Below are 15,149 nucleotides of genomic sequence, written 5' to 3' on the forward strand. Positions count from 1 at the left end.
AAATGTTGATCCTAGAACGAGTATAAATGTATGTTTATTGGCAACAGACTGATTTATACAACTAAATTCATAATAAATGAATCTTAATGCTGTGAAGAGAATTTGATCTAATAGAAACCATAAAGAGTACTTTATTATCTCCAACTTTCAAGCCTACTATACATTCTTTATTTTGCCGTTGAGAGACTAAATAAAACAGCACTTGTTTCTAATAGCATTGGAAACATCAGAAACTAGGCAAGAATTCCGTTTTCAGTTTTACCCTGATTTTGCTTGTGAGCTGTAAGCTAATCTTCCTCTGCAAAATTGAGTAAATAGTGATTTAAAGCATATCTTACTATAAAAGTTGAGCTATAAACATGATATGAGGAGCAAAACGTAAGTCAGAAATCCTTTCTGAGTTCTATCTCCAACAATGACTTTTCCCGTGTTTTTATATTTGAAGTTCCAAGTTATTCAAGCAATTTATGGTCACTCTGTGGTAATGTCAAAGACTGCTTCCATAGCAATCTTTCCTGTAAGCTGAAAATGAGACATTTAGATGCAGCCAAGTGAACAGAATAATTTGATTTTTTTTTTCAATCCTTGGTCAAATCCTCTCTTGGATAGATGTAGAAAATTATCTGACCTATGACTGTTAAAATGTCAGCCATTCTGCCAACTGCCTTAATGGCAATTTCCCCAGCATTAGCAATAAATACGTGCATCCTTCCTTCTTTCAAGTTATAGTACATTGGCAAGTAACAAACTAACAACACTGAGTTTGGGCAATGTATTAGGTCTAAGCTTTTCTTCTGGTAATAGCAGCTGTGTCACAGTTCTCTCCCTGTTTTGGAAGTGACAGGTAGGCATCTTATGCAGACTGGATTCCAAACCCAGGTTGCTCTGTAAAGGGAAATTTTACTTTCTTAGAGACTGTTCCCTGTCAACAAGCTTTCATCTGAAATTAACTGCTCTTACCACTTAGACAGCTAAAAGCTAAGAAATACTCAAGAGTGGCTATAATTTTAGCTGGGTGACAGCCTGGTAAGGGTGATTCTTCCAACGGACTCTGACAACCAAGAGGCTAAGTCTGCAGGTTGTTCCCTGGCAAATGCATAATTATCTACTGCATGTAAAAAGGAAAGCCAAAGTTAGGCTAATTAGAACATCTCATACTTTACAAAATGGTGTTCTAAGATTGTTCTAAGTTCTAATACTGTTTAATTATTCCCCAAACCCTGTTCAGTAGGTCTAATTCATTTATACCTATTTTAGAAATGAGAAAATTGAGGCTTAGAATAGTCAAAAAACTTGCCTACGATAATTGAGAGAATAATAGAGTCAGAGCTCAACCTAAGGCTCAAGATGTATTCATCCATTCATTGCTATAGGTTAAGAGCCTAAAATGTGTCAGGACCTATAAAGGCACTGCAAATATTATGAGTAAAATAGAAATGATATAGTCAATATGATGAAAGGGAAAATGCCTATAATCAAGAATACTCTATCTGGCAAGGTTATCATTCAAAACTGAAGGAGATCAAGAATTTCCCAGACAAATATAAGAATAACCAATGGACGCAAGATACTGGGGGGTAGGGGAGGCCGGGGGAAGGTCAATGGGGAAAAAAGGAAACATATGTACTACTCTTTGTAATATTTTAAGCAATAAAATAAAATAAAATAAAATAATCTGCCAAAAAAAAAAAAAAGAATTTCCCAGACAAGCAAAAGCTTGTCATCACCACTATATCAGCATCACAAGAAATGTTATGCCCAGCTGGTGTGGCTCAGTGGTTGAGCATCGACCTATGAACCAGGAGGTCACAGTTCAATTCCGGTCAGGGCACATGCTGGAGTTACAGGCTCAATCCCCAGTAAGGGGCGTGCAGGAGATAGCCAATCAATGATGTTCCTCTCATCAATGTTTCTATCTCTCTATCCCTCTCCCTTCCTTTCTTAAGTCAATAAAAATATATTTATTTTAAAAAGAAATGTTAAAGGAAATTCTTTAAGTGGAAAAAAAAGGCCAAACTAGAAATAAGAAAATATATGAAAGAAAAACTCTCACTAGTAAAGGCAAACATATCGAAAAAGTAGTAGACCAAACATTCATAAAACTAGTATGAAAACAATAAAAATGGCAATAAGTACATGCCTATCAATAAACACTTTTTTAATATTTTTATTGATTTCAGAGAGGAAGGGAGTGGGAGAGATAGAAGCATCAATGATGAGAGCGAATCATTGATTGTCTGCCTCCTGCATGCCCCTCCACTGGGGACTGAGCTTGCAACCTGGACATGTACCCTTACCGGGAATTGAACCGTGACGTCCTGGTTCATAAGTCGACATCAACCACTAAGCCACGCCAGCCGGGCTCAACAAATACTTTAGATGTAAATGGACTAAGTGCTCCATTCAAAAGACATAGATAGGATGGCTGAATGGATTAAAAACAACAAAAAAGACCATTACATATTCTACCCACATGAGACTCATTTCAGAACAAAAGACACACACTGACTGAAAGTAAATGGATGGAAAAAGATATTTCATGAAAATGAAAATTTTTTTAAAAGCTGGGATAGCAATACTTATAGGCAAAATAAACTTTAAAACAAAGGTTATAACAAAAGACAAAGGAACTAGAAATTCCACTACTGGGTGCTTAGCCAAAGAAAGTGAAACATGAATTCAAAAAGATATATGCACCCCTATATTCAATGCAGCATTACTTACAGTAACCAAGATATGGAAGCCAACTAGGTATCCACTGATAGATGAATAGATAGAGGAGTAGTTATGTATGTATGTACACACACACACACACACACACACACACACACACACACAGAGGAATATTATTCAGCCATGAAAATGAATAAAATCTTGCCATTTGTGACAATATGGATTGATCCAGAATGTGGACTTACTTATGCTAAGTAAAATAAGTCAGAGAAAGACAAATACTCTATCATTTCACTTATAGGTGGACTCTAAAAAACTAAATAAATGAACAAAGAGAACAAACAGACTCATAGCAGAGAACTGATAGCTGCCAGAGGGTTGAGCAGGGGAGGACTGGGCAAAAAGATGAAAGCAATTAAGAGGTACAAACTTACAGTTTTGATATAAATAGTTAAGAGGGTAAATTTAATTTTATATATATTTTACCACAATAAAATAAAATATATTTTTTAAAAAAAACAAAAAACCTTGAACTGAATAAACAAGATGATTTGTAACAAGAATAAATTTTAATCCTACTAGTTCAAAGGCATTAATCATGTATAAGACCTTGGAAACTATGTCCTTTTAAGAAAAAGCTGAAGAATAAGACAAAGGAGGCATATTTAACGTAAGTAAAGGAAGACTAAGTGAAACCTAAAAGAATTAGCACAGAGAAGGGAAGTTAAACTTATTCTGTGCTTAACTAGACTAGAGAGTTTATTAATGTACTTATTCAACTAATGTTGACAGAGAGTAAACAATGTGGCAGACACTGTTCTGGGTGTTTTTGATATAGGACGAACAGAACAAAGATCCCTGCCTCCATGGAATTTATATCCCAGTGTAAGGGATAGACAAGCAATAGACATAAGTAAGTGTGTAGGCTGCTTCTAGGTGGCTTCCAATAGTCCCTGGTAGTCGCACTCTTATGTCATTCCTCCCTGTGTGTAGACTGGACTTAACAAACAGAATACAGCAAAGATGATGAGATGTCTCTTCTGAGATTAGGTTAGAAAGAATGTGACTCTGTCTTGCCCACACTCTCGCTCTCCTGACTGATTGACTGCTCTGATGAAGCCAGCCGCCATGCTATGAGCTGCCATGGGGAGAGGCCCTGTGAAGAGGCAAGGAGCTGAGGGCAGCCTCCAGCCAACAGCCAGCAGTGAACTGAAAGGTACCAACAGCCTTATGAATGAGCTGAGAATGGATTCATCTCCAGGTGAGTCTTGAGATGACTGCAGCCCTGGCCAATACCTTGAGTGCAGCTTGTGAGAGACTCTAAGCAGAGAGTCTACATAGACTATTGACAAATAAAAACTATGATAATCTATGTTGTTTTATCTCAGAGGGAAGGGGGAAGGGCGGGCAGAGATTAACCAAAGAATTTATATGCTTATATGCATAACCCATGAACACAGATAATAGTTCAGTGAAGGCGTGGGAGGAAGGGGGATTCACTGGTGGGAAAAAGGGGACATCTGTAATACTTTGAACAATAAGAATAAATTTAAAAATAAGAAATAATAAAATACTAACATGCAAAAAATAAATGTTTTAAACCACTAATTTCTAGAATAATTATCTAATGCAGCAACATATAACTAATACAATATATTAATCATATGGTATGTTAAAAAAGAGATGCAAAAAACGTAGAGCAGGGTACAGGTGGAGGGATGCGAATTATCCTTTTAAAAAGAGGTGTTACAAAGACTTGCAAGTGAATGTTTACAGCATTATTCTTAACAGTTAAAACATGGAAACCCAAATGTCCATCGTTGGTGGATGGATAAACAAAATGTGGTATGTCTATCCAATGGAGTATTAGTCAACCACAAAAAGAAATGAAGTGCTAAGACATGCTACAACATGGATGAACCGCAAATGTATTAAGAGAAAGAAGCCAGTTAGAAAAGACCACATATTATATGATTCCATTACATGAATGTTCAGGAAAGAACATCTATATAGCAGAAACTAGTTTAGTGGTTACCCAGGTCTGGAGATAGGGATAGAATTAACTGTAAATGGCATGAGGAACCTTACTGGGTGATGAAATCATTAAAAAACGGGATTGTGTTTGTGGTTGCTCAACTCAGCAAATGTGTTAAAAATCATTGCATTATACCAGGGGTGGGCAAACTTTTTGACTCGAGGGCCACAATGGGTTCTTAAACTGGTCCGGAGGGCCGGAACAAAAGCATGGATGGAGTGTTTGTGTGAACTAATATAAATTCAAAGTAAACATCATTACATAAGAGGGTACGATCTTTTTTTTTTTAGTTTTATTCATTTCAAATGGGCCGGATCTGGCCTGCGGGCCGTAGTTTGCCCACGGCTGCATTATACACTTAACACAGGTGAATTTATGATATGCAAACTATACCTCAAAAAAGTTGTTTAAGAAAACCATGTGTGTTAACACAGGCATGGCTGAGACTATGACAAATGAGTAAAAACTATAAGGAAGGGCATTAGGCATGCAAGTAGTTAGGGGAACTACACCATACAACAGGAACACTATATACAAAGCCTACAGCACAAGCACACCTGGTGTGTCTGCAGCACAGCAAAGGTGTGGCTAGAGCTGAATATTTTTAGATAGGAAGGTAGGAAATGAAGTGAGGGAATTAGTGAAGAATAAAGGATGGTGGTGATAGAAATCATGTAGAGCATTTTATGCCACTGGCTTTTACCATGAGCGTCAAAGAGAGGTATATGAAAGTTCTAGGCTGAGGAGTGATATGATCCGACTTGCATTTCAAAAGGATTATACAAGCCTTGCCAGTGTGGTTCAGTGGTTAAGTGTTCATCCATGAACCAGGAGGTCATGGTTCAATTCCTGGTCAGGGTATATGACTGGGTTGCGAGCTTGATTCCCCAGTAGGGGGCGTGCAGGAGGCAACCAATCGATGATTCTCTCTCATCACTGATGTTTCTATCTCTCTCTCCCTCTCCCTTCCTCTCTCTGAAATCAATAAAAATATTTTTTTAAAGAAAGGATCATATAACTTAAAGAAACTATAAAAAGAAATTATAAAAGGCTCCATATAAACTAGCTACCTCCAGAGTTAACCTCACATATCCGACTGGGATACTAAAAGAGGTCTGGACACAGACAATAGGGTTGTGAAGGCCGGGGGGGCGTGGCCTGGAAGAGGTAAATGGAGGGGGGAAAAGGGAATATATGTAATACTTTCAACAATAAAGATGTTAAAAAATAAAAAAGAAAGGGAAACTTGCCAGTGTCTCAAAATGTGGCCTATGAACCACCTGCATCAAAACCTGGTTTCTGAATACTTGGGGCTGGGGATGTGAAACTCCAAATTTTACAAATTTCCCAGGTGATAACTCTGAGAAACACAATGAACCAGATAAACATCAAGGTCCCTTTAAACTCTAAATTATGAGAACATATGTAGGCAACCTGAACCATGTCTATCTAAGGAAATGGCTAGGGCTTATTATAACTAGACTAGAGGCCCGGTGCACGAATTCGTGTACGGGTGGGGTCCAGCCGGGGCACCCCAATCAGGGCCACTTGGGGCCAGCCGGGGGAGGGTCCGCAGGAGGTTGGCTGGCTTGCCCCGCCCCCATTGGGTGGGGGTGGCCGATCGGGGGCAGGGTTGGCCGATAGGAGGGGCTGCAGGAGGTTAATCAGCCGGCCCCACCCCAATCAGGGTGTGAGGGGCCGTGGGAGGTTGGCTGGCTGGCCCCACCCCCATTGGGCTGGTTGGCCGGCCACAGTGTGCGTCATAGCGACCAGTTGTTCTGGTCATTCCAGTCTCTTGGCTTTTATATATATAGATACCTGAATTGATTATTTTATTTTATTATAGATAAAGTGCATTTTTTCCCCATTTCCAAAAACCTTACCCAGTTATTTTTTTTCCCAGCATAAATTTCCATGTTCTCTCCATACTGGGGCTCTTCCAGCAATGTCTGGTATTCGAACATGAGGCGGGAGCTCTCACGGAGACGGCTGCATTGAAATTGGTGATATTGTTGCACAAGTTCCTTCACCACAAGTAAGAGACATTCGGGATTTGAGGGATTCCAGGAGGCAAGGTTCTGTAGAAGCCATAAATAAAAGGCCAGTTAAAAATGAATTCTCATACAAATCCAGCATACAGTAGCACATCGATATAGAGGGAAAGAATGATGAAATGCTAAGAGGAGCATACTCCTCTTAGTGATAAACTCAGAGCTGAAGTTAGAAAATTCTTTTCAGCTTGGTGATTTCTCCTGCCTTCTAAAACCCCTCGCAGAAAATCAAGAGAAATTCCATCATGAGTAGCCAGAAACAGTAAAGTGTAAAGCAGAGTAGTAATAAACAATAAACCTAAATATCCTAGAAGACTATAATTTTAGCTCTGGAAGACTTAATTTGTTTCTTACTCATTTATAATTTTATTTTTTTAATCTGCACCTAAATTCAGCATTATATGCTAATGGTATCAACTCAGATCCACAGACCATCTGTGATACCAGATATAAATAAATGTTCTGGTAAACACTAGAGCCCCACAGAAATATAAGCATAATGCTGATGGCTCAGCCTGAAAAGGAGTGGAGTAGAGATGAGGGAAAATACAATTAGCAAATGCAAGATTCAGAGAAAAAAGAGGAAGAAAATGGCTTTGAGAGCTTTTGACCAGGAAAGGGGCTAGAAATGAGAGAAGAACTGATAAGTATATACTATTTTTAAGCTCACTTTCATTCATTCAACAACTATTTACCAAGTGCCTATTATGTATGCTCCACTGCTCTTGGCAGAGATGAGATCAAGCCAAACCCTTGCTCTCAAGGAGCTTACATTTTAGTGGCCAAAATAAACAACAAACAAACAAGGAAATATGTCAGATGGTGATAAATGCTACTCAGAAAAATAGAGCATGCGTCCCAGAAGCCTAATGAAGGAAGTACTTCAAGGAGAAAGAAGCGATCAGACTGGGTCAAATGATGTTGATAAGTAAGTTGAAACCTGAGAACTGACTGCTGGTTCTAGCGACACTCAGGTCAATCCTGTCCTCAACAAGTGCTACTTGGTGAAGTAGAGCTTGATTGCCGAGGGTTTAAGAGAGAATGGGCAGAATGCAACAGCGAACAGCTACACCGACAATGCAATCTGGTAACTAGAGGGGGTGTGGAGCTCAAGGGAAAGTTTTGCTCAGATATTTGTAGCCTAATGGAATGGTGGTGTGGAGAGGGGGTAAACGTGATGATGCAAGGTGGGGAAGCAGAATCCCAGGAGAGAACATAGTGAATAGGCAGCTAACCCTGGGATCTCATAGAGTGTTGGCCTTGGCAATAAGCAGAGAATCCATCCAAAGGGAAAGGAGAAAAGTCAAACTAGATGAGTGGGAATGCAGGCAGGCCCTTCCATGTGGTGAGAGGAGCTGGTGGAGGTTCTCTCCGGAAAGCTGATATTATCTCCTGAAGCAGGAAGGAAGGTCATCAGCTGAGAGTGAGAAAGAAGGAGTGAATATTAGAAGTTTGAGAAGTGTGAAATAGTCATTTAGAAGAGTCATTCAGAAAAATAAATGGACTGAGGAAATTAAGAGGAATTCCACATAGCGCTAAAAGCTCCACTGAGGTTGGAGGTATGATTATTAAGTGAGACCAATTAGCATAAATTCCACTGTCTGGGTGCAATGTGAAATGGGAGGAATTTAAATTTAACAAAGGCTGAGATTTTGCCAGACAAGTACAATAGACAGAAAGAGGGACAAGAGATCTTAGAAAGTTTGCAAAACAATTATTGTAATTATGAACCATGCACTTTGAGTCAGGAAAAAGCCAAGTAAGTTCATAATGGAAGTGAGAGTTAGTGAAAAAGTGGTAGGACCTATAGCCCTGGTGAGCTGAAAAAATTGTTGGAGTTGAGATACTAAAAAGAATGAATTGGAAAGACAGGAGGTGTGGTCAGAAAATGGGACTTTGAAACTGAGATGATGGAGGTGATCTGTAACTGGTATTAACAAGGTCTGGCTAAGAGTGTGCCTGGCTAAGGTAGAGAGGAGGACAAGATCACTGAAGGAAAGGAAGTCAGGGACTGACTGAGAGGCCAGGGTGTTGAAAGGGTTATTTATATAAACATTAAATCACCTGAAACCATGGCAAGGGTAATAATGCAGAGTAACAACAAGCCATGTGCTAAAATCTTCAATGAAGGTCTATAGATAACAACAACAAGGAAGGATTGGTGGGTCCTATAGTCTGAAGGCATGAATTTCAAAGCTGGGGCTGGGTGATGAGAGAAAACGAACTGACATTTTCCTTGGTAGCAGCATGGAAGAACACCTGCGACGCCTCCATATATTATTATATCATTTTATAGATGAAGAAAGTGAGGCAAAAAGTAGTTCAATATCTTATCCAAGGTCACAAAGCTATCAAACAATAAAGCTCAGTTTCTGACAAGCAATTTGACTCCACGTTCCTCTTAAGCACTACACCAGATGTTCTTACACAGTTTTGTCTCAGGTACCTTTGACAGTCTTAAAAAGTATTAAGGGTCCTAGCTTCTGAATATATGAATTATATAATTAAATTTACTATAGTAAAATGAAAACTGAGAAATTAAAAACTTAATTATTAATTCATTTCTAAATAACAATCCTACATGTTAATATAAAAAAATTTTAGTGAGATAACTATATTTCCTGAAAAAATAGTGAGAAACATGACACTGTTTTATATTCTTGCAAATCTCTATGTCTGGCTTTTAAAAAGCTGGACTTCCCTATATGCTTTTACAAAATTCAATGTTGCAATATGTTGTTTTGGCTGAAGTATATAAAGAAAATCCAGCCTCACCTAACAGTACATTGAAAGAGAGGAGTATTTTTAATAGCCTTTCAAATAATTCTGGATATTCTTCTTTGATACTGCACCAAAACTCAACAGTGGTAGTTTCTTAAAGGTTAGCTGCAATGTGAAATCTGAAGGTATATTAATAAACATTTCATGTTCTTACATTAAATTCCATTTGTCTATCCTGCACTTTTAAAATTTATCAATTACAGTTGACATACAATATTGTATTAGTTTCAATCGTACAACATAGTGATTAGACATTTACATAACTTCCAAAGCGATCAACCCGACAAGTCTAGTACCTATCTGACACCATACATAATATTACTATACTAGTGGCCCGGTGCACGAAATTCGTGCACGGAAGAGGGGGTTCCCTCAGCCCAGCCTTCACCCTCTCCAATCGGACATCCCTCTCGCAATCTGGGACCGCTGGCTCCTAACCGCTCACCTGCCTGCCTGCCTGATCGCCCCTAACTGCCTCTGCCTGTCGGCCTAATCACCCCTAACCTCTCTACCTGCCTGCCTGCCTGCCTGATCGCCCCTAACTGCCCTCCCCAGCCAGCCTGATCTCACCCCCAACTGCCCTCCCCTGCTGGCCTGATCTCACCCCCAACTGCCCTCTCTGCCTCAGCCCCCACCACCATGGCTTTGTCTGGAAGGAAGTCAGACATCCGGAAGATGGCCGGTTGACCCGGTCTAATTAGCATATTACCCTTTTATTAGTATAGATTATTGAATATAGATTCCCTATGCTGTATTTTACATTCCCATGACTGTTTTTATAGCTGGCAATTTGTACTTCGTAATCTCTTCTTTTTTTTCCACCCATCCCCCATCTGCAACCATCAGTTTGTTCTCTGTGTTTCTGAGTTTATTTTGTATTTTAGATAGATTCCACATATAAGTGAAATTGTTATATTTGTCTTTCTCTGTCTGACATTTCATGTAGACTTTAAATGGATTTTACTCTTGTATGATTTTGTACCATCATGCATTGTTATTTAGATAATACTGATTCACTGAGTTATGCAGATCTTCCAAATGTTGACATGTTTCATTTACACAATATCAAAAAATCACATTCATTAATATCATTGACCAATCTCACCAGAAAAGTCTTCTATCAAAAGAAGACAAAAGTTAAAGAAATGCATCCTTTAAAGGGGTAATAATTACTCTGCTCTACAGAGTGTATGGATTTATAGGGACTAAATGGCAATGAGAAAATCATGAAATGTTCTTTTATTTATAGGAAAGATAGGTTTAAAGGGGTGTCTAAATTAAGACTTGATGAACAGAGAAAAACTTAGAGCTTCAGCATCATACAGTGATTGAAAGAGGCCTCTTGCTATGAAGTAATTTGATAGAGTACAAAGTCCTGTCCTCACTTTTGAGCTCCTCAAAATATAAATAGGATAATAACAACATAGTATAAAACAAAATGATCATTATGTAGTTTGGGATGCATTTTCTTCAGAGATCAATCAAACATTAATAAATAGAATACACAACATTCCATTTCTTGGTTAAGTATTCCTTTTAAGTCCTTGTTCCAGTAGAGAAACAAAAAGCTTTAGTTGCTTCATTAAAAAAAAAGAAAAAAAGCTTTTGTAATTCAATCATTTCTCTTTAGCTCTTTGCAAGTTAAAGGCTATAATCTATACACACATACCAAAAAATATATATATGAAAGCATATAAGCTGGCAAACATCTCTTACCAATTTGAATTCATTTCAATTGATTCAACCTAATTGTTAAATGCATAGTAAAGACAGGCCAGCCAGTCCCTTTCCATTAAAATACAATCTCCCAATACATGAAAATGCATCTGACCTCTTTGGCCATTAAATGCACACTTCCCTGGGAACTGACTTAGCTGAAAAACATCCTCATCAAGGGAGATACAGATCTGCTCAGTAAGATCAAATGTCCTCTACTATTGCTGCTACATAACTACTTTTACTTATTAGGTCATTTGTGGTTTGAACCACTTTGCCTAGAAGAAGAGACCACAGAAGATATACTAGATTTTGGTCACTTCCTAAGCCTAGAACACATTTTAAAAACAGGTCTAGCAATGCAGTATATTAGAGCTTTCACTATCTTGAGTAGGAGAGAGAGAAAAATGCCCAAAGCTTCTTCAGGAAAAGAGAGCAGGAGCATAAATTAAGTGTGAAAAACAGAAAAATAAATATTTCTCTATTCACAAAGCTCTTACTATACTTTTTGGTACTGCATGAAAGAAGAAATTTGAAATGAGAATGGCTGTGAAGTAGGCATAGGGTTCATAATATATTAACAAAGAAAAGAGAATAGAAAAGAGATTTCAATAATGAGTAATGAAAAATACATTAAGAGAAAGTGATAGCCCTGGCCAGTTTGGCTCAGTGGATATAGCATTGGCCTACAGACTGAAGGGTTCCAGGTTTGATTCCGGTCAAGGGCACGTATCTTGGTTGCAAGCTCAATCCCCGGCCCTGGTCAGGGCACGTGCAGAAGGCAACCAATCAATGTGACTCTTTCACATCAATATTTCTCTCTCGCTGTCTCTCCCTCTCCCTTCCATTCTCTTTATTATATATATATATGGAAAAATATCCACAAGTTAAGGATCAACAAAAAAAAAAGAGAGAGAAAGTGATAAAATAGACAAAAACAAAAGAATTAACTACTCTTATGAAACCTTATCCAGTCTCACTGTACACCTATGAAGCAGTTCAGGGAAGGTATTATGCCAATTCTTTTTAAAGACTGCTTAACCAGAGGTAGAATAACTGCTGAGAGTTGTCTACATGACAACTGACAATGTAGAATGTAGACCTGCCAACCCTCCCCCCATTCAGTTTACTGAAGTATCGTTTTCTAAACAAAGAATTGGCACCAGCCTCTGTACAGTTACGACCTATCTCACATCCGTGATCATTCTGACTCCCACTTTGGCTTTCCTGTCCAGGATGCCTGACCTGAGGGATGCTCCTCTTCATGCGACCCCCAACCTTCCCACATTTCTCTCTCTTAAATACACTCCACCACACATTTTATATCCCCTAATTAATAACCCCACGAACTTTAAAAAGCCCAGCCAATTCTCAACTCCTTTTTGAGCTTCCTTATTGTCAGCAACATAGAGAGGGATAATGTTCTCAGACGCCTAGCTCACCCCAATTCATGTCTCACTTATTCAAAACATGGCTTCTCAGCCATGCTGAAGCAAATTCATGTTCAAGGACACCAATAAATGAAAATGTTGGGAAACATGTGCTAGGTTCATATCTATGGGGTGATGAAGAAGGAAAATAAGCAACTTAACAAATGAGTTCTAGAACCATCACTGCCTAATACTGGAGGGGAAATCTTCTACAGGGTAAATAAGTTCTTCTAAAAAATTAAAGATTATAGCCCGACCAGTGTTGCGCAGTGGTTGAGCATCAACCTATGAACCAGGAGGTCACAGTTCGATTCCCAGTCAGTGCACATGACTGGGTTTCAGGCTTGATCCCCAGTGTGGAGGCAGCTGATCAATGATTCTCTCTCATCATTGATCCCTCTCCCTTCCTCTCTGAAATCAATAAAAAAAAATTTTTTTAATTAAAGCTTATATAAGAGTTTTCAATTAATTAAACGATAAAGTACAGAAATAAATTAGAAATATTACTAAAAATTATATGGTAATAATTTCCCAATATATACATATATTAAATCAAAATGTGTACATCCTCCAGGGATTACAAGAGGGAAAGGGGTGGGGGAGGTAGGAGAGGGTGGAAGGGAAGGAGACTTGACTTTGGATCCATGCACAGATGATGTATTATAGAAATGTACATATGAAACCAAATAAATTCAATACAATTTTTTTTAAAAAATGTGTACATCCTAAACTAATATAATGCCAATTATATCTCAGGCAATCGGGGCCTGCTGGCCAGGGGGAGGAGCTAACCGCCACCACAGCGGATTGTGGGCGGGCCAACTGGGGCCTGCCAGACGGAGGGGAGGGACCCTGGAGGTTGGCCACCGCCCCACGGAGGGAGCCAACCCTTGGCCCCCCTGGGAAAAGGGCCGCATCTTCTGCCACCCACCCCCAGTTTCGCGTACCAGCCCTGGGGCCCAGCCCCAATCAGGCAATGGAGGCCTGCCGGCTTGGGGGAAAGACCGGGAGGTTGGCTGGCAGGTCCCATCGGTGATCGGGGCCTGCGGACTGAGGGCAGCTCCTGCATTGAGTGTCTGACCCCTGGTGGTCAGTGCACGTCATAGCAACCAGTTGTTCCGGTCGTTCCTTCATAACGGTAGCTTAGGCTTTTATATATATAGGTGTTTTTTTTGAAGAATCCTTTTTTCAAAAATCATTCTCAATATCCCGTAGAAATCCTATTTCTAGAACTCTAAGAAAACAACAAAAATAAGGGGGGCTCACGGACAAAATATATACAAACAGTCATTTATAATGAAATCCAAAACCTAAATGCCTGATAAGAAATCGTTGGAAAAACTATTAAGTCACTTAAAAAAATAATATGGAGCCAATATGTTTACAAATACTGTGTAATAGTGTAGAAAGTACTTTTGTTAAAATATTAAATGAAGGCAGATAAAAAAAGCAACTGTATGATCTTAACTTTGATTATCCCCATCCCTTCCCAACCCTCCACAGCACAAATCATCTATGCATAGAAAAATTACTAGAAGAAATGTTAACAATGGATGTCTATGATTCAGAGTTATTTAGAAGAGGTTTTTCCCTTCTATATTTTCTCTTTTTTCCAAAATTTCCAAGTATATGTTTATACATACATATGTATAAGTGTATATGTGCACATATATAGGCACATACTTTCATAATGGAAAATATAAATTTTCAAAAATAGAATAGCATACTTCAGATACTTCATTTCAAACTGTTTCTCAATCTCCAAGTTTAAGAAATTCCACTTGCCATTTACATATTTTATGAAGTCAGACTTCAATTGTGTCTTCAGATCAACAAAATGTTAGCCAATTCCACAGCCTTCTGGAGAACAAATCTTGCATCATTTAACCCTAAGTAAATATGCTTCAAGTAACCTTGAACTCACTGTTTCTTAAATTCCAAGCTTCACAGAACATTTCCAGAAAGCTAATGCAATATGCTAGAATGTAATGGTCACAGTTGTAGGAATTTATTATGTTTTTCTCAACCAAAACTCTTTTGTGTTACAGTCCTCTGAATGGAAATCTTAGGAAATGACCACTGGCATTTTACACTTCTAACAGAACTGTAACTAGACAGCATGGATTTTTTTATAGCATGAATTTTTTAAATGTCACTTCATCTGAAGAATACAAAAGATAACAAAAGTCAATTTGCTATTTGTCATATTTGTAAGAGACCAAGTATTAATAGAAATTTACACTCTAGGGCAGAGTTGTATATGTATAACTCCTCTAATATATCATCTAAAATAATTTAAGTGAAATCATCTTAAACATTTTTCATATTTCCTTAAAATATAGCACCTTCTTAACTTCTTGAAATACAGTTAATATCACATGAATTTAGGGGTAGATGAGAGGAAAGTTGGATTAGGAGAAACTAACTTTGGGACTACACAGAGCAAATCTACTCCCACCTCCA

The 15,149-nt window shown here is 38.4% G+C and overlaps 1 protein-coding gene across 1 annotated transcript in view; it reads right to left on the reverse strand.

Moving 5' to 3' along the window:
• Window positions 1-15,149, reverse strand: part of BRE (brain and reproductive organ-expressed (TNFRSF1A modulator)) — a 343,490-nt gene that overhangs the window by 234,681 nt on the left and 93,660 nt on the right. Inside the window, exon 5 of the mRNA XM_005874839.2 lies at window positions 6,592-6,786. Coding sequence (XP_005874901.1) covers window positions 6,592-6,786 — 195 coding nt within the window. The remainder of the gene's footprint in view (window positions 1-6,591; window positions 6,787-15,149) is intronic.

Source organism: Myotis brandtii, unplaced genomic scaffold (genome assembly GCF_000412655.1).
Source record: "Myotis brandtii unplaced genomic scaffold, ASM41265v1 scaffold454, whole genome shotgun sequence".
Taxonomy (NCBI): Eukaryota; Metazoa; Chordata; class Mammalia; order Chiroptera; family Vespertilionidae; genus Myotis; species Myotis brandtii.